The sequence below is a fragment of the Oncorhynchus masou genome, chromosome 1 (genome assembly GCF_036934945.1).
Source record: "Oncorhynchus masou masou isolate Uvic2021 chromosome 1, UVic_Omas_1.1, whole genome shotgun sequence".
In the NCBI taxonomy this organism is placed as follows: domain Eukaryota; kingdom Metazoa; phylum Chordata; class Actinopteri; order Salmoniformes; family Salmonidae; genus Oncorhynchus; species Oncorhynchus masou.
Window position 1 is genome coordinate 51,808,563 of NC_088212.1, and position 20,792 is coordinate 51,829,354.

At 46.1% G+C, this 20,792-nt stretch overlaps 1 protein-coding gene across 1 annotated transcript in view; it reads left to right on the forward strand.

The window, feature by feature from the left end:
- Positions 1 to 20,792, forward strand: part of cep120 (centrosomal protein 120) — a 64,863-nt gene that overhangs the window by 16,389 nt on the left and 27,682 nt on the right. Inside the window, exons 10-17 of the mRNA XM_064974614.1 lie at positions 2,084 to 2,233; positions 13,648 to 13,851; positions 14,017 to 14,113; positions 14,464 to 14,625; positions 14,720 to 14,809; positions 15,041 to 15,133; positions 17,830 to 17,991; positions 19,692 to 19,814. Coding sequence (XP_064830686.1) covers positions 2,084 to 2,233; positions 13,648 to 13,851; positions 14,017 to 14,113; positions 14,464 to 14,625; positions 14,720 to 14,809; positions 15,041 to 15,133; positions 17,830 to 17,991; positions 19,692 to 19,814 — 1,081 coding nt within the window. The remainder of the gene's footprint in view (positions 1 to 2,083; positions 2,234 to 13,647; positions 13,852 to 14,016; positions 14,114 to 14,463; positions 14,626 to 14,719; positions 14,810 to 15,040; positions 15,134 to 17,829; positions 17,992 to 19,691; positions 19,815 to 20,792) is intronic.

Here is a 20,792-nt window from a genome sequence, read left to right on the forward strand (position 1 = left end):
ATTCAAGCAGTGAATCTCAAACACAGATTCAACCACAAAGACCAGGGAGGTTTTCCAATGCCTCAAAGAAGGGCACCTATTGATAAAAAAAAGAAGACATTAAATATCCCTTTGAGCGTGGTGAAGTTATTAATTACACTTTGGATGGTGTATCACTACAAAGATACAGGCGTCCTTTCTAACTTAGTTGCCGGAGAGGAAGGAAACCGCTCGGGGATTTCACTATGATGCCAATGGTGACATTAGAACATTTAGAGTTTAATGGCTGAGTTAGGGTTATGGGACATTGTTACTTCACAATACATACATAATTGACAGAGTGAAAAGAAGGAAGCCTGTACATAATAAAATATTCCAAAACAAACACTAAGCCACTAAAGTAATGCTGCAAAAATGGTGGCAAAGCAATTAACGTTTTGTCCTGAATAGAAAGTGTTATGTTTGGGGCAAATCCAATAAAAGCATAGTGATGGCTGCTTCATGTTTATTCGTATGCTTGTAATCATTAAGGACTGGGGACTTCTTCAGGATAAAAAAAACAACATAATGGAGCTAAACACAGGCAAAATCCTAGAGGAAAACCTGGTTCAGTTTGCTTTCTACTGGCACTGGGAGATTAGCAGGACAATGACCTAAGACACAAGGCCAAAACAACACTGGAGTTGCTTACCAAGAAAACAGTGAATGTTAGTTTTGACTTAAATTTACGTGAAAATATATGTTTGTCTAGCAAGAATCAACCACCAATTTGACAGCTTGAAGAATTTTGAAAACAATAATGGGCAAATGTTGCACAATCCAGGTGTGGAAAGCTCTTAGAAATGTACCCAGAAAGACTCACAGCTGTAATCGCTGCCAAAGTGCTTCTACAAAATATTGACTATGGTGTGAATACTTCTGTAAATTAGATATTTCTGTATTTAATTTTTAATAAATTGGCAAACATTTCGAAAAACATGTTTTAGCTTTGTCATTATGGGGTATTGTGTGTAGATGGACTCCTCCCTCACCTATTTAAGCCATTTTGAATTCAGGCTGTAACACCACAAAATGTGGAATAAGTCAAGGGGTATGAATACTTTCTGAAGGGACTGTATAGCCAAGATGCATGATTGATGAATGGCAAAGATTGACTTTATTCAGTCAGTTCGTCACCTTTTATAAACTAGTTGTCAAGCAAAGCACAACAAATAGCTTATGCACCACGACTCTGCGTGGCTAAGTGGATTTCGACTCATCGTTACCACAAATACTCTCCCTGTAATGAAAAAACGATTTCAACCAACCACAGCACATACAAATTGTCCTGGGAGGCGGGACAGACGGCGGACTGCATTCCCCTGTCATCATTTGCTTTGTGACTGACATGCGAATGCCTATCTTATCAATAGATCACGAGAAGATGCACATCATTCATTCTAGCGGGAGAGGGCTCGACGTATTGGTGAATTCAAACTTTTTAAAATTAAAAGTAGCCTGGTTAATTTGAAATTGGGGAAAATAGCAGGCGGAACATTTGTCTGTAACCGGCTGATTTAGCCGACAGCTGGCGCTAATGGAAAACACTGCCATATTAAAAATCTCAACTATTGAATTCTCCATGTGGTCTATTTTAAAGGGAACTTCATTTAAAGCTGCAGTATTTAATTTGGGCAGGGTTGCCCAAAAAGTTAACGTAGACTGTTATAGATCTGTCATTCTCTCTGAAAGCAAGTCTAAGAAGTGGTAGATCTGTTCTTTGTGTGCTCTTTCTGTGCTTCCCGTTCTTAAGTTTAGTTTTTCCTTTTACTTTCGGTTTTGTACACCAGCTGACAACACAATATTTTCGGTTATTGATAAGATTTTTCCACAGCAGTTTAAATCGTAAAATTATTTTCTACACTTGCTTGCTGTGTCACATAAACTGAAATTAGGCATGCTATTAGAATTTTAGCAACCAGGAAATGGCAGTGATTTCTGCAAATTGCACTTTTTAAAAAATATAACAGGCTTTTAAAATTTTATATTGTTACGCAATTTCTACTTCAAATATCAAAGGCGCTTTTTTTTCGTGGAAAGATCCAAATATTTTCTCTCGTTCCAGGTATGCATACCAGTTTTTCGGGAGTGCCGCCCCCATCATGACCAACCCCCCAGTGGAGGTGAAGAGGAACATGGAGGTGTTCCTGCCCCAGTCGTACTGTGCCTTTGATTTTGCCGCTCTACCTCACCAAGTCCAGGACACCTTCCTCAGGTGTCTTGTCACATTCTAGAGGAATACGTGAATCATGCACTTTTAAGGGCTTGTTGTGCCTACTTATTTCATTGTGCCAAAGGGGTGCTTTTGACCTAGCACTAACAAATCCAGAATCAAATCAATTGCTTGATTAGTTGGTTAGTTGAATCAAGTGTGTTAGGACAAAATCTAAAATGTGCACTCCTTAGGGTCCCCAGGACCAGGGGCCTCATTTATCAAAGGTGCGTGCACACAAACACACTCTAAACCTTGCGTTTCCACAAAGGTTGGTATTTATACATTTTGAACTACAGCTCAGGCCTATTAGTGGTTGATCAATTGTATTGCAAGCAAATATTATTATTTTGGGGTAATGTATGTGTTTGCCTTTGAATTATAATGATGTTAACGGATGCATTTGCTGTTGGTAAGGAGATTGCATAGCAGCATGTTGTCTAATATGTTTCTTTTACTTGTATTATCTAGGCCTAAATCATAATCATATTGCAGGACTGATTTTGTTATGAACTTGAGTGAAGACCCAAACGCGGTTTTAACAGAAAACAGAGTTCTTTAATAAAAAACAGGAATGGCATAAATCCTCTTCCAACGTAGTCAATGGAACAAAAGAACGTAGTATAATGCAGGTTGCACCTGCCATGCATGCAGACTCCGACAGGACAGGACAAGGTGGAAGCAACGAGACGACAGCTTGCTTCTGGCATCAAAAAACACAAACAAGAATCAGACACAGAAAGTAGCAGGAACAGAGAAAGAAATAGAGACCTAATCAGAGGGGGAAGAGAGAACAGGTGGGGAAAGAGAGAATGAGCTAGTTAGGGCAGATGTAGAACAGCTGAGGAATGAGAGACAGAGAAGGTAACCTAAAAAGACCAGCAGAGAGAGAGAATGAAGAGAAAGGACAGGAACAGACATAACAAGACATGACAGTACCCCCCCCCACTCACCGAGCGCCTCCTGGCGCACTCGAGAGGAAACCTGGCGGCAACGGAGGAAATCATCGATCAGCGAACGGTCCAGCACGTCCCGAGAGGGAACCCAACTCCTCTCCTCAGGACCGTACCCCTCCCAATCCACTAGGTACTGATGACCACGGCCCCGAGGGCGCATGTCCAAAATCTTACGAACCCTGTAGATGGGTGCGCCCTCGACAAGGATGGGGGGGGGGGGGGACGAGCGGGGGCGCGAAGAACGGGCTTAACACAGGAGACATGGAAGACCGGGTGAACGCGACGAAGATAGCGCGGGAGAAGAAGTCGCACTGCGACAGGATTAATGACCTGGGAAATACGGAACGGACCAATGAACCGCGGGGCCAACTTGCGAGGCTGTCTTAAGGGGAAGGTTCAGAGTGGAGAGCCATACTCTCTGACCGCAACAATATCTAGGACTCTTGGTCCTACGCTTATTAGCGGCCCTCACAGTCTGCGCCCTATTACGGCAAAGTGCCGACCTGACCCCCTTCCAGGTGCGCTCGCAACGCTGGACAAAAGCCTGAGCGGAGGGGACGCAGGACTCGGCGAGCTGAGATGAGAACAGCGGAGGCTGGTACCCGAGGCTACACTGAAAAGGGGATAGACCGGTAGCAGACTTGTGGGCGTACTCTGCCCAGGGAGCTGTTCTGACCAAGACGCAGGGTTACGAAAAGAAAGACTGCGTAAAATGCGACCAACAGTCTGATTGGCCCGTTCGGCTTGACCGTTAGACTGGGGATGAAAGCCGGACGAGAGACTGACGGAAGCCCCAATCAAACGGCAAAACTCCCTCCAAAATTGAGACGTGAACTGCGGGCCTCTGTCGGAAACGCAGACGGAAGGCCATGAATTCGGAAAACATTCTCGATAATGATCTGAGCCGTCTCCTTAGCAGAAGGGAGCTTATCGAGAGGAATGAAATGAGCCGCCTTAGAGAATCTATCGACAACCGTAAGAATAACTGTCTTCCCCGCTGATGAAGGCAGTCCGGTGATAAAATCTAAAGCGATGTGAGACCACGGTCGAGAGGGAATGGGAAGCGGTCTGAGACGGCCGGCAGGAGGAGAGTTCCCAGATTTAGTCTGCGCGCAGACCGAACAAGCGGCGACAAATCGACGCGCGTCACGTTCCCGAGTGGGCCACCAGAAACGCTGGCGAATGGAAGCGAGCGTATGAGGCCGGGGTGGCCGGCTAATTGGCAGAGTGGGCCCACTGAAGAACGGCCGGACGAGTAGGAACGGGAACGAACAGAAGGTTCCTAGGACAAGCTCGCGGCGACGGAGTGTGAGCATGCTTGCTTTACCTGCCTCTCAATTCCCCAGACAGTCAACCCGACAACACGCCCCTCAGGGAGAATCCCATCGGGGTCGGTGGAGACCTCAGAAGAACTGAAGAGACGAGATAAAGCATCAGGTTTGGTGCTTTTTGAGCCCGGACGATAAGAAATAACAAACTCGAAACACAGAGCCCAACGAGCCTGACGCGCATTAAGTCGTTTGGCTGAACGGATGTACTCAAGGTTCCTATGGTCAGTCCAAACGACAAAAGGAACTCGCCCCCTCCAACCACTGTCGCCATTCGCCTAGGGCTAAGCGGATGGCGAGCAGTTGCGATTACCAACATCATAGTTACGTTCTGCGGCGATAAGCGATGAGAGAAAAGCGCAAGGATGGACCTTGCCGTCAGAGAGAGACGCTGAGAAAGAATGGCTCCCACGCCCACCTCTGACGCGTCAACCTCAACAACAAACTGTCTAGAGATGTCAGGTGTAACAAGAATAGGCGCGGATGTAAAACGATTCTTAAGAAGATCAAAAGCTCCCTGGGCGGAAACGGACCACTTAAAGCACGTCTTAACAGAAGTAAGGGCTGTGAGAGGAGCTGCCACCTGACCGAAATTACGGATGAAACGACGGTAGAAATTAGCGAAGCCCAGAAAGCGCTGCAGCTCGACGCGTGACTTAGGAACGGGCCAATCAATGACAGCCTGGATCTTAGCGGGATCCATCTTAATGCCCTCAGCGGAAATAACGGAACCGAGAAAAGGGACAGAGGCGGCATGAAAAGTGCACTTCTCAGCCTTCACATAAAGACAGTTCTCCAAAAGGCGCTGGAGGACGCGTCGCACGTGCTGAACATGAATCGAGAGAGACGGTGAAAAAATCAGGATATCATCCATGTAAACGAAAACAAAAATGTTCAGCATGTCTCTCAGGACGTCGTTAACTAGTGCCTGAAAGACAGCTGGAGCGTTAGTCCGAAAGGAAGAACCCGGTATTCAAAGTGCCCTAACGGATTTAAACGCCGTCTTCCACTCGTCCCCCTCCCTGATGCGCACGAGATGGTAGGCGTTACGAAGGTCCAATTTGGTGAAAAACTTGGCTCCCTGCAGGATCTCGAAGGCTGAAGACATAAGAGGAAGCGGATAACGATTCTTAACTGTTATGTCATTCAGCCCTCGATAATCCACGCATGGGCGCAGGGACCCGTCCTTCTTCTGAACAAAAAGAACCCCGCGCCGGCGGGGGAGGAGGAGGAGACTATGGTACCGTCGAGCGAAACCGACAAATAATCCTCGAGAGCCTTACGTTCGGGAGCCGACAGAGAGTATAATCTACCCCGGGGGAGTAGTTCCCGGAAGGAGATCAATACTACAGTCATACGACCGGTGTGGAGGGAGAGAAGTGGCCTTGGAACGACTGAACACCGTGCGCAGATCGTGATACTCCTCCGGCACCCCTGTCAAATCGCCAGGCTCCTCCTGTGAAGAAGAGACAGAGGAAACAGGAGGGATAGCAGACATTAAACAGGTTACATGACAAGAAACATTCCAGGATAGGATAGTATTACTAGACCAATTAATAGAAGGGTTATGGCGCACTAGCCAGGGATGACCCAAAACAACAGGTGTAAAAGGTGAACGAAAAATTAAAAAAGAAATGGTTTCGCTATGATTACCAGAGACAGTGAGGGTTAAAGGCAGCGTCTCACGCTGAATCTTGGGGAGAGAACTACCATCTAAAGCGAACAAGGCCCTGGGCTCCCTAACTGTCTGAGAGGAATGTCATGTTCCCGAGCCCAGGTCTCGTCCATAAAACAGCCCTCCGCCCCAGAGTCTATCAAGGCACTGCAGGAAGCAGATGAACCGGGCCAGCGGAGATGGACCGGAAAGGTAGTGCGTGATCCAGAAGGAGAGGCCTGAGTAGTTGCGCTCACCAGTAGCCCTCCTCTTACTGATGAGCTCTGGCCTTTTACTGGACATGAGGTGACAAAATGACCAGCGGAGCCGCAGTAGAGACAGAGCGATTGGTGATTCTCCGTTCCCTCTCCTTGGTCGAGATGCGAATCCCCCCAGCTGCATAGGCTCAGCATCCGAGCCGGCGGGGAGGGTGGCAGTGATGCGGCAGGTGGCAGTGATGTGGAGAGGGGAGCATGGAGAACGTGAGCTCCTTTCCACGAGCTGTTCAAACCGTCGCTCTATGCGAATAACGAGAGCTATTAAGGAGTCCAGACTGGAAGGAACCTCCCGGGAGAGGATCTCATCCTTAACCTCGTCTGGAGACCCTCCAGAAAACGAGCGAGCAAAGCCGGCTCGTTCCAGTCACTAGAGGCAGCGAGAGTGCGAAACTCAATAGAATAATCCGTTATGGATCTATTCCCCTGACATAGGGAAGACAGGGCCCTGGAAGCCTCCTCGCCAAATACAGAACGGTCAAAATCCCGTATCATCTCCTCCTTAAAGTCCTGATTCTGGTTAATACACTCAGCCCTCGCCTCCCAGACTGCCGTGCCCCACTCACGCGCCCGTCCGGTAAGGAGAGAAATGACGTAGGCGATGCGGGCTGCGCTCCTGGAGTAAGTGTTGGGCTGGAGAGAGAACACCACATCACACTGAGTGAGGAATGACGGCACTCAGTGGGCTCCCCAGAGTAACACGGCGGGTTGTTGATCCTGGGCTCCGGAGACTCGGAAACCCTGGAAGTGGGCGGTGGATCGAGGTGGAGTTGGTGAACCCGTCTTGTGAGGTCGGAGACTTGGACGGCCAGGGTCTCAACGGCATGTTGAGCAGCAGACAATTCCTCCTCGTGTCTGCCTAGCATCGCTCCCTGGATCTCGACGGCGGAGTGAAAAGGGTCCGGAATTCGTGGTCTGATTCTTCTGTTATGAACTTGAGTGAAGACCCAAACGCGGTTTTAACAGAAAACGGAGTTCTTTAATAAAAAACAGGAATGGCATAAATCCTCTTCCAAAGTCAATGGAACAAAAGAACATAGTATAATGCAGGTTGCACCTGCCATGCATGCAGACTCCGACAGGACAGGACAAGGTGGAAGCAAACGAGACGACAGCTTGCTTCTGGCATCAAAAAACACAAACAAGAATCAGACACAGAAAGTAGCAGGAACAGAAAAGAAATAGAGACCTAATCAGAGGGGAAGAGAGAACAGGTGGGGAAAGAGAGAATGAGCTAGTTAGGGCAGATGTAGAACAGCTGAGGAATGAGAGACAGAGAAGGTAACCTAAAAAGACCAGCAGAGAGAGAGAATGAAGAGAAAGGACAGGAACAGACATAACAAGACATGACAGATTTATTCCTGCTACACAACAAATATTAGGCTACCATTTAGCCATTGCTCATTCAATAGCCAAGCATGCTACCATTTAGCCATCGCTAAATAAATCATTAAACTGCATCAGTAAAATAACAATGGCGTGGCTATATACAGGGGTTACCGGTACAGAGTCAATGTGTGGGGGCACCGGTTACTCAAGGTATTTGAGGTAATATGTACATGTCGGGAGAATTATTGAAGTGACTATGCATAGATAATAACAGAGTAGCAGTAGCGTAAAAGAGGGGTCTGGGTAGCCCTTTTGATTAGCTGGAGTCTTATGGCTTGGGGGGGTAGAAGCCTAGACCTAGACTTGACACTCCGGTACCGCTTGCCGGGCGGTATAAGTGAGAACAGTCTATGACTAGGGTGGCTGGGGTATTTGACCATTTTTAGGGCCTTCCTCTGACACCACCTGGTATAGAGGTCCTGGATGGCAGGAAGCTTTGCTCCAGTAATGTACTGGGCCGTACACACTACCCTCTGCAGTGCCTTGAGGCCGAGCAGTTGCCATACCAGGCAGTGATGCAACCAGGGGCTGCACATGGTGCAGCTGTAGAACCTTTTGAGGATTTGAGGGCCCATGCCAAATCTTTTCACTCTCATGAGGGGGAATAGGTTTTGTCGTGCCTTCTTCGCGACTGTCTTAGTATGTTTAGACCATGGTAGTTCCACTGCAGCCCCATCGATGAGAATGGTGGCATGCTCGGTCCTCCTTTTTCTGTAGTCCACAATCATCTCCTTTATCACGTTGAGGGAGAGGTTGTTGTCCTGGCACCACACGGCCAGGTCTCTGACCTCCCTATAGGCTGTCTCATCGTTGGTGTCATCGACAAACTTGATGATGGTGTTGGATTTGTGCGTGGCCATGCATTCATGAGTGAACAGGGAGTACAGGAGGGGACTGAGCACGCACCCCTGAGGGTCCCCCGTGTTGAGGATCAGCGTGGTGGATATGTTGTTACCTACCCTTACCACTTAGGGGCAGACTATCAGGAAGTCCAGGATCCAGTTGCAGATGGAGGTGTTTAGTCTCAGGGTCCTTAGGTTAGTGATGAGCTTTGAGGGCACTATGGTGTTGAACTCTGAGCTGTAGTCAATGAATAGCATTCTCACATTGGTGTTCCTTTTGTCCAGGTGGGAAAGGGTCATGTGGAGTGCAATAGAGATTGCATCATCTGTGGATCTGTTGGGGCGGTATGCAAATTGGAGTGGGTCTAGGGTTTCTGGGATGATGGTGTTGTGAACCATGACCAGCCTTTCAAAGCACTGCGTGGCTACAGATGTGAGTGCTACATGTCAGTAGTAACTTAGGCAGTTTACCTTAGTGTTCTTGGGTACAGAGAGTATGGTGGTCTGCTTGAAACATTGGTATTACATACTCAGTCAAGGACAGTTTGAAAATGTCAGTGAAGACACTTGCCAGTTGGTCAGCACTTGCTCGGTGTACACGTCCTAGTAATCCGTCTGGCCTTGTGAATGTTGACCTGTTTAAAGGTCTTACATCGGCTATGGAGAGCATGAGCACTCAGTCGTCCGTAAAAGCTGATGGACTCATGCATGCTTCAATGTTACTTGCCTTGAAACAAGCATAGAAGTAATTTAGCTTGTCTGGTAGACTCGTGTCACTGGGCAGCTCGCAAGCCCTGCCACATCTGACGAGCGACCATTTTTCCATCTTGCTCATTCAATATCCAAGCATGCTCGAAAGTAAATAGACTGGTAACCTATTTTACGTTTTGGGTTGGCTACAGTATTGCTGCTCGATAGGCTGATGTCACTCTCCTATATGATCTCAGAGCCAAAACCAAGACAGGAGATAAACATAATCATCTATTGATGAACATAGCATCGTCTCAGTCAAAAGGCTATAACCTATTATTGAACATGTAACTGCTGTAATGAAGCAGCTAATAAAGAGTTAAAGAAAAAAAAACATTTGCCTAAAATGCAATTAGCTGGCAAACACTATTGTAAACAGCACACCTAATGCGAGCGGTTCCATATGTGACAGATGAAAATCTAAAATTTAGAGGTAATCTAATAGCAACAATAATTGCCTCCAATTATTTTTGGATTTTGGCTAGGCTACTTTGAAGCAAGTTAAGACATTCCTCATTATGATAAATAAGATACTTTTCTTCATAAAGTCTGTGGACATCTGCTTGTCAAACATCAGATTCCAAAATCATGGGCATTAATATGGAGTTGGTACCCCCTTTGCTATAACAGCCTCCGCTCATCTGGGAAGGCTTTTCACTACATGTTGGAATATTGCTGCAGGGACTTGCTTCCATTCAGCCACAAGAGCATTTGTGAGGTCAGGCACTGATGTTGGGCGATTAGGCCTGGCTCGCAGTCGGCGTTCCAATTCGTTCCAAAGGTATTAGATGGGGATTGAGGTCAGGGCTTTGTGCAGGACAGTCAAGTTCTTCCACACTGATCTCGACAAACAATTTTTGCATGGACCTTACTTAGTGCACGGGGGCATTGTCATGCTGAAACAGGAAAGGTCCTTCCCTAAACTGTTGCCACACAAGTGGAAGGACCGGATCCTGTAGGAAGCACAGAATCATTTAGAATGTCAATGTATGCGGTTGCGTTAATATTTATCTTCACTGGAACTAAGAGGCCTAGCCCGAACCATGGAAAAACCCCAGACCATTATTCCTTCTCCACCGAACTTTACAGTTGCCACTATTTATTGGGGCAGATAGCGTTCTCCTGGCATCTGCCAAACCCAGATGTGTCCGTTAGACTACCAGATGGTGAAGCGTGAGTCATCCCTCCAGAGAACGCGTTTCCACTGCTCCAGAGTCCAATAGCGGCGATCTTTCCGGCTCGGGCCATGGAAACCCATTTCATGACGCTCCCGACGAACAGTTCTTGTGCTGACGTTGCTTCCAGAGACAGTTTGGATCTCGGTAATGAGTGTTGCAACCGAGGTCAGACGATTTCTATGAGTTACAGCACACAGCGTCCCGCTGTGAGCTTTTGTGGCGTACCACTTCTCGGCTGAGCAGTTGTTGCTCCTACATGTCCTACACCTGTTGCTGACAGGTGTAGGACATGTTATTGGACTCTGGAGCAGTGGAAACGCGTTCTCTGGAGGGATGACTCACGCTTCACCATCTGGTAGTCTAACGGACACATCTGGGTTTGGCAGATGCCAGGAGAACGCTATCTGCCCCAATAAATAGTGGCAACTGTAAAGTTGTGGCAGAAATAGCAGAATTCACCATTTTGAAGGGGTGTTCACATACTTTTGTATGATTAATTGATGAATTGTTAACCATTAACATCCCTAGTTCAATCACTTGTTTTTAACAGTCAATGCGAAATGTTTTAAACGTTCCGATCAAATTTGCCATTTTGAAAACTTTCATGGCCAAAGTTCCAACATTTCCAAATCATACAGCATTTTTGCTACCACAGAAGGTGAATAGAGGGTGTATTCCAGGTGGGGTTGTGTGGTTGCTTGTTCACAAGCACACGTGTCTATTATGGCTCTAATTTATAATTGAAAACATGCCTATATGTTGCCTGCGACAGATTAATGAATCCCAATAATTTGCTGCGCAAGCAAATCCTAGACTCTCCACCTGCACCAGAATTTTTTGTTAAATTTAGTATGCACGGTTGATAAATGAGGCCCCAGGATTGGGAAACACTGGCTAGTTGATGGTTGTCTACTTGTTTCATTTTGGTTGTGTACAGATAAGACATCTCAAGGTTTCTTTTGATTTACAGTGCCTTTGGAAAGTACTCAGACCCCTTAACTTTTTCTGTAGTTTGTTACATTACAGCCTTATTCTAAAATGGATTAAATAAAATAAGCAGCAATCTACACACAATACCCCATAATGACAAAGCGAAAACAGGTTTTTAGACATTTTTGCAAATGGAAAAAAAAAAAAAAAAATGGATATCTTTATCTAAATAAGTATTCAGACACTTTGCTATGAGACTCGAACTTGAGCTCAGGTGCATTCTGTTTCTATTGATCCTTGAGAGGTTTCTACAAACCTGGAGGTCCACCTTTGATAAATTCAATTGATTGGACATGATTTGGAAAGGCACACACTTCTTTTTTTATATAAGGTCCCACAGTTGACAGTTCATGTCAGAGCAAAAACCAAGCCATTAGGTTGGCGGAATTGTCCGTAGCTCTCCGAGACAGGATTGTGTTGAGGCACAGATCTGGGGAAGGGCACCAAAACATTTCTGCTGCATTGAAGGTCTCCAAGAACACAGTGGCCTCCTCCATTCTTAAATGGAAATAGTTTGGAACCACAAGTCTCTCCCTAGAGCTGGCCGCCCGGCTAAACTGAGCAATCAGGAGAGAAGGGCCTTCAGGGAGGTGACCAAGAACCCGATGGTCACTCTGACAGCTCTAGAGTTCCTCTGGAGATTTGAGAACCTCCCAGAAGGACAACCATCTCTGCAGCACTCTACCAATTAGGCCTTTTATGGTAGAGTGCCCAGACAGTTCTCTTGGAGTTTGCCAAAAGGCACCTAAAGACTCCCAGACCATGAGCAACAAGATTCTCTGGTGTGATGACCTGAATGCCAAGTGTCACGTCTGGAGGAAACTTGGCATCATCCCTACGGTGAAACATTATGGTGGCAGCATCATGCTGTGGGGATGTTCTTCAGTGGCAGGGACTGGGAGGCAAAGATGAACAGAGGAAAGTACAGAGAGATCCTTGATGATTTCTTGATGATTTCAAAGCGCTCAGGACCTCCGACTGGGGCTAAGTTTAACCTTCCAGCAGGAAAACGACCCTAAGCACACAGCCAAGACAACTCAGGAATGGCTTCTGGACTAGTCTCTGAATGTCCTTGAGTGGCCTTGCCAGAGCCCCGGACTTGAACCTGATCAAACCTCACTGGAGAGACCTGAAAATAGTTGTGCAGCAACACTCCCCAACCAACCTGACAGAGCAGGAGAGGATCTGCAGTGAAGAATGGAATGAACTCCCCAAATACAGGTGTGCCATGGTTGTAGGTTTATATCCAAGAAGACTTGATGCTGTAATCGCCTCCAAAGGTGCATCAACAAAGTACTGACTAAAGGGTCTGAATACTTATGTAAATGTGATTATTTTTTTGAAAGTTTATTAAATTAGCAAAAAAAAAATAGAACTGGTTTTGGTTTGTCATTATAGGGTATTGTTTATAGATTGGGGGGGTTGATATTTGATACAATTCAGAATAAGGCTATAACGTAACAAAATGTGGAAAAAGTCAAGGGGTCTGAATATTTTCCCAAGCCACTGTAAATACCCATTAATGTACACCTTTTTAAGAGTGATTTATCTATACAAAATCACATATGACTGAATAATCAGGCCACCATTCTGGTGTGTTCAGACGATCAGACGATGTATGGCCACAAGGAGAAGGGGTGAATTTGCCCCTAATTGCTGATCTTTGGTCAGTTTTCTCCATTAATGGTTGTTCAGATTGTGGGAGGTGAAGCTGATTCTAGATCTGTACCAAGTGGAAACTTCACCCTGGAGCCCACCAGAGATTCTAGTCCCACTGTGCTTAGGCGGCAGGTACCCTGGCGGGTAGGGGTTGTTGGGCCAGTAACCGAAAGGTTGCTGGATCAAATCCCCGAGCTGCCCCTGAGAAAGGCAGTTAACCCACTGTTCCCCAGACTCCGATGACGTGGATGTCGATGTAAGGCAGCCCTCTGCACACCTCTGATTCAGAGGGGTTGGGTTAAATGCGGACGACAGATTTCAGTTGAACGCATTCAGATGTACCACTGACTAGGTATCCCCCTTTCCCTTGTTAATGGATTTTTCTCCTTGGTGTAGGGTGCCCCTAGTGGTGGAGGTGTGGAACAAAAATACCAGCTCCAGAGACATTCTCCTGGGCACGGCCAGCATACAGCTGTCCCACCTCCTGACTGCAGAGAAGAGCCGCTTCCTGGGCCCCATGGGCCAGCAGCACTGGAGGCAGACCTTCTCCGAGAGGATCCCAGTCATAAAGGCCCAAGGGATTTCAGCGGCAGGGACTGGGCATGCTACATATAGACTCTTGGAAGATATTTTCATCAGTAGTAGTCATGTGTGGCTGCAGTTCTATGTATGCTTGCTAGATGGCACCCTTGACTGCCTCTTGACTGCTTGGTTGAGCTAGTGTTAGAACGGTGTGAAACAACTTGTGTGTGTCTCCTTCCACAGGCCCAGTGAAAAGGTGGCTGAGCTGTGCTACGTCACAACCCTGGAAAACCTTGGTTTAGTCAAGGTCCAAGATATCGTCATGTCTGAGTCCTCCCAGGTACAATGTGGTACATGCTATATGTTTGTACACAAGTTGATGCTTTTAGATTTATGCACCACTAATTCTGTAATTCACCATTTGAGCTGTAGTGAGAGACCAAGTAGAATGACCAGGGCACATTCATAAATCATTTTCGTGGGTGCTGTTCTAGGATCAGGTCTTCCCTGCCCATGTAATCAGATTCATTATAATTTTAAAAGCCCACTACTTCTACTTTGAGATGCTTTGTGTATACGGAACTGGTCAGGGCCCATATTTATAAAGTTGTCTCATAGTAGGAGGGCAGATCCAGGATCTGTTTGGCCTTTTTAGATCATAGTAAATAACATGATCTTGTATTGTGACAGAATGGGTATTCTGTGGCACAAAAGACTGTGCCAGCTCTGCGACCAGCTCCTCCCAGCTGTGCAGGCGTAGTCCCCACCGAGCCCCGTGAGACGCTGGAGTACAGGGCTGCCCTGGAGCTGGAGATGTGGAAGGAGATGCAGGAGGATCTCTTTGATGACCAGGTGGCTATACTGCAGTGAATGTGTTATTGTAGCAATTCCATTGATGCCTTTTTGTTTTGGTACAAACGTGTGTGTGTGCGCTCAACTTTCTCAGCTGAAGAAGAAAGAGCTGGGCCATATGCAGGCATTGGCTGAGGAATGGAAGAAGAGGGATCGGGAGCGTGAGTCTCTGGTCAGAAAAAAGGTACACTGTAATGTATTATTCTAGGAGTAGGTTGACGTTGCCTCTAGATGCTGATCCTGGGTCAGTTTTGCATTCCCAACCCCCCACCCCCCCAGTAATAGTTAAGTGTGTGATTGGGCAAGGGGAAGATGATCCTAGATCTGTACCTAGGGGAAACTTCACTCCGGAACATTATGCTACTTTTCTTATGGTCGTTGTGTGACAGATATGCCTTATGTGATGTGTTTCCAGGAGGTAGAGTACAACATCTTGGAGGAGCAGCTTCAGAAGATTCTGGCTGACCTGGAGAAGAGAGAGAAGCATCTAGGTCATGCAGAAATGGAGGTTGGTTTATTTAATATTTTTAAAATGTAAACATTTCAAGGAGAGCGCAGGACTCAGTGTAATGCACGGTATGTATAGTCTTACAAATGTGAAACTGCACATGCGCTGGGTGCAATCTGACTGCCTGATAGGCACCCTGTAGTCACCTCACTGATGAAGCAGGTATCGCTACAGTTTAAATGACTGTATTCTACGTAGTGCAACTATCCCAGATATGTCGAGAAGATAATGGAGCTATATATTTTTGACAATTAACAATTCCCAAAATATAAACTAATCAGTCCTTGACAATCTAAAATTCCCAAAATGTCATGTGTGGAGCTCCGACCCAGCTCCGCTAGGGGGCGGAAGAGGACCCCTCAGTTTCATGTCCCTCTATAAAAATAGCAAAAAAGTTCAAATGATTGAGTGGCAGGTTGGCGCAAAATCTGTATCTCCCCTTCACTGTGTCAGCAAAATGGACAGAGCACCTATGTGTTGGTGGGCAATGGAAAGCCACCGGGGCAGTTAGGTATGACTCCTTTTGGGTTTCCATAAAAAGCAGGAAAAAACAAGCTTCACTTAGTGGTCGTTCAGGCAATGTCTGAGAATGCGCTATAGGACTTTTTATGTCTGTGACTCACTAGTTCTTAAAGAAACCAACAGTTGGCTGCCCTGTGCACTGGAGAAATCGTGAAAAGGCTAATGGATCAAAGGTGGGCCGGACACCTCGCTACTGTGTCAGTGGTTGTTTAAAGTTGTGACAGCATTGTGAAGTTCCTCTGACATCGAATGCACGGGTTCATACAACACAGAAGTAAGACTTGAGGCTACAGGGCTGCTGAAGGCGGTGACCGAGCCAGGCTTGAAGTTTGTAGCCACCATGGTGCACAGTATCCTTAGTCTTCTCGGTCCTCCAAACAAATTACTCGAGGAAAAAGCAACGGATCTACACTGGCATCCGCAGTGCGTTGGAGTGCATCGAGAAGCTGAGGTGTGACAGAGTTCCAAGTCATTTGGGCATAGGGCAGTGCAAATGCTGTCATTGGTGAAATGTCAGAACGATTTAGCAAACACAACAGCCAACTGCTGGAGGACCTTTGTGCCCTTGACCCAGAGAGTCTTTCTAGATGTGAAACCATTCGCCTTTTGTTTACTGCGTTTGTTTGGTGTTCATTTAAGTAGCCTAAATATAGATTGTGTCATTCCTTTATCAGTCTGATATTTAGTTTACTAGGCCTACTACTTGGTACCGCTGTTTTGTTCTGTTCGCATTTGTTCACATTAGCAGTTGTCTGTATTCTAAGCCAAACTGGAATTCAGTATTTTTGTTGGCTACTACTTTCAGCATTTAGTTTGCATTATTTAGGTAAGGCAGCTGTGTGTACGGCTGCATTCACATAGGCTGTTTGTAATTGGGTAATTCACCTATCTATATTCATTACCAAAACGACCTTGCGCTGTTGTGCTGATACAGCGCAGCGGAGATGGGCTACAGATTTCGTGCCAACCTGTCACTTCTAAAGCACTCAATGATCTCGGAGTCTCAGCATTTGAACATTGTTTATTTTGGTACAGTGTGGTATAAGCAGAATTCAATAAGTCCAATGCAGGAACCCCCAAAAATTGTGCCACCCTTGCTGATTTCAACTGCCCCATTAATCACTTTACCCTGGCGCCGAGACTGGTGGGGCTCCCATTTGATTTTGTTATGTTTGAGTCACTCGGATAGCATAAGAGCACGGCATGAGCCATGGCAAAATGTGTAGCACTGCAGAAAAAATAATTATACATTATTCTATCTGTTTTGTCACACACTGGATAGGAAACTAGCTGTAAAACTCCACATTTTCTCTCAGCCCCATGGCAAAATGTGTATAATTGCATGGAATTAGCTTCTTTATCTTGTTTTATTTATATTTTTTATTGAAATGTTTTGTATTTTAATTTTTTACCCCTTTTTCTCCCTAATTTCGTGGTATCCAATTTGGTAGTTAGTCTTGTTTCATTGCTGCAACTCCCGTACGGACTCGGGAGAGGCGAAGGTTGAGAGCCTTGCGTCCTCTGAAACACACCCAAGCTGCACTGCTTCTTGACACAATGCCCACATAACCCGGAAGCCAGCCGCCACAATGTGACAGAGGAAACACATACACCTGGCGACCATGTCAGCGTGCACTGTGCCCGGCCCGCCACTGGAGTAGCTAGTGCGCTATACGGCAAGGACATCCCTGCTGGCCAAACCCTCCCGTTAGACCACTGTGTCACTCGGGAGGCCTGGAATTAGCTTTGAAACATTTTCTCTGTGGCCAAGGGGGGGAGGGGGGCCCTCAAACTGTTGGTCGGAGAGAATGCCATTGGCTACACCCACTACCCCCACCCCCCACCCCCCCGTGAACTTTGCCACCGCTGCAAAAACAAATCCTCGGGAAATACTGCATCAGGATAGAAATGATTCACCATAGGTTGAAGGTGATCACTCGGACAGCTGGTTATTATCTTGCCTTCTATGCGATTGAATGGACCTAAGCCATACCAGGAAAATGGACACCATAACACCACACCATAACAGAACTCTCATTTACTTTTTTTGGGCAGTTTGGCAGTTACCTGTACATCCCAATAATAAATTTCACTCTGCATACCTTTAGCGTTACGAAGGTGTGGATCCTTGCTCAAACCTGTATTATTAACCCCATCACTGCTTGTGCTTTCAGATGCAGCGCTTGCAGAGGGAGATGCGGGCTGAGCACGAGTTAAGCATGTGCAAGCTGCAGGAGAGCGGCCGGCGGCTCCGCGAGGACTGCGCTCACCAGGTGGATCTGGAGAGGTCAAGGGTCAGGCAGCTGGAGGAGGAGCGTGGCAGGCAGCAACAGCAGGTAGGCGTCAGGGCGCTGGACTGGGGAAGGAATGCTCGGCTGGCCCGCTCAATACCCACCTTGGGAGGAGATGAGGGTCCTGGGGTGACCATTGACCATGAGGTCAATGGGCCATGTCATCCCCCGGTGGACATTGTGAAATGGACAAAAAAAGAGAGAAGAAAGCAGCACGGGTCAGACGGACACCGGGGTTTCAGCCAGGCTTCTTGCCTCTTGCAGTCTCCGAGGATACCATCAATATCTGACCAGCCATGACCATCCAACCCCGATCTGCTGTTCTCTCAAGCCTAACACACCCGGTGCATTGCATGGTTCTGTAGTAGAACAGACCTGGCCTTTAGCATCTATTAAATACTTTAAAAAAAATCCCAGTCTCTCAATGACTTACCTGGTTAAATGAAGGCAAACTATGTATATTTATTTCATTACAGAATGAGAGGTGATACATTTTCCAGAACTTGAACATGCTATCACATACTCCCCTGTTTGATTTCCATGTGTCACGAATGTGTTCTGCTCTATAGTAGATTGTCAAAATGATCAAAATAGCGGAAAGAGTTCAGCAGCAGCAATGTGTGTGAACTTATACATAATACACCTTGAAGAGCAGGCTAAAGCAAGGATTCAAGCTGAAATTGGCTCAGTTTTTCTTCATTTTAAAATAGTGAGTTTGATTTAGTCCAGATAGTCTTTAGTGCTTTTTCAATGTTAAGGAGAGAAACCAGCCCCCCTGCTTTACTCATGTAGGACAACCTATGGTATGTAGACTACAGTATGCAATGAGATGTCGGTTCTTTTCAGTCCCACTCCACCCCCCCAGTATGCTCTGGATATTTTACAGTGAAGAAGAAAATGTGCATTATTTTCGCTAGAATCTCTCCCTTGTCCTCCTCACAGACAAACCCACTTACTGAAATAGTTGTCTGCCGTCTCATTTTCCCAGAAAATATCTAGACTCTCCGGCCATAACAAATCAAGCAAAGTAGGTTTCTGACATGCGGAAAGAAGGCAGTGCTGTGAAATCTGCTAGCCAGCCTGCCACGCTGCTCTATATCTTGTCTCCCCATGTCAGGAATGTGTAAACATACATTTGTCGTCCTCTGTCGGCACACACCAGAGGCCGTTTATCAGGTCTGGATCCATCCACCCTGCCTTCCAGCACAGAATACCAGGCATTGTGTGTGGGGTTTGTTGCTCTTCCGCCTGCCTTGTCTAAAAGACCGACAGGATAACATTGAGAACGGCACAATCTCAATTACTCTGGGGATTTAGATGTCAGCAAACACCAGCTAGGCTCCTATGATTTTGAGGAATCTGGTATTTGTTTATAAGTCAGTGGAAGCATTGCATAGGACTCACGGCCATCAATGAAAGTTGTTACAGTATAATGTATTGTTCTCGTTTGTGGGTCGCGCTCCTAGTCAGAGCAGTTGTAAGGTTGTTAAAATGTAACACTGACAGTTAAGCCTTTGGGTGTTTTAGTAAACTGAGCAATACATATAGTAGTCTCTTTATAACACACATTGTTGAAGAGTTTTAAATTTAAATCACATTGCGAGATTGAGGCTGAGTTTTGTGGTAAGTTTTGCACTTTGCGCTATAAAAATGTTGCCCTATATGTGTAACACATGACATAATTGGTAGTGATGAGGAATAATAATTTTCTGTTTCGCTCCTCATAGTAAGTTCTTCTGTTGTAGATGCTGGATGCAGAGAACAAATACAAGCTGTTGGAGAAGGAATACCAGCAGTTTCGGGAGCAGCAGAGCATTCGCCCTGAGATCAGACTACAGTCTGAGATCAACCTGCTAAGTCTGGAGAAGGTGAGCACATCAACTTCTAACTATACTGCTTACATAACCCCAGTTCTCTGATATTATGAGTGACTTATTTCAATGGGATTTCATTCCCATAACTCGAAGAAACCAATCACAAGCGTCTGTTGAAGACAGACCTGAAGAGCAGCGACTATGGTGCGCCCTCACCCTGTATAAAGACGCCAGTCTCCTGCTCACTGCCACATTTTTTCAAAAATGCGTCTTGTGATCAGGGAAGTGCCGGTGAAATATTTTACTCATAATATCAGAGAACTGGGGTTGTGCAAATAACCTTGTTCTCTTTCAATTACCTGTTCTGTATTTCACGGCGGTAAACTCTGTTTCGCAACATGCTCTCCAAAAGCCAGGATATCCCAACACAGAGACCCTCAAAGGTCCCTAAACTGAGGGTGCACGCTCCGTAAAGGCACGGAAACGATTAATGGCAAAGAAGACTGGTGTTTTGCGGGTACTATTTAGTGAAGCTGCCAGTTGAGGACTTCGAAGGCATCTGTTTCTCAAACTAGACACTCTAATGTACTTGTCCTCTTGCTCAGTTGTGCACCGGGGCCTCCCACTCCTCTTTCTATTCTTGTTAGAGCCAGTTTGCGCTGTTCTGTGAAGGGACTAGTACACAGAGATGTACGAGATCTTCACTTTCTTGGCAATTTCTCAAATGGAATAGCCTTCATTTTTCAGAACAAGAATAGACTGATGAGTCTCAGAAGAAAGTTCTTTGTTGTTCTTTGTTTTGAGCCTGTAATCGAACCCACAAATGCTGATGTTCCAGATACTCAACGAGTCTAAAGAAGGCCAGTTTTATTGCTTCTTTAATCAGTACAACAGTTTTCAGCTGTGCTAACATAATTGCAAAAGAGTTTTCTAACGATCAATTAGCCTTTTTAAAATGATACCTTTGGATTAGCTAACACAACGTGCCATTGGAACACAGGAGTAATGGTTGCTGATAATGTGCCTCTGTAC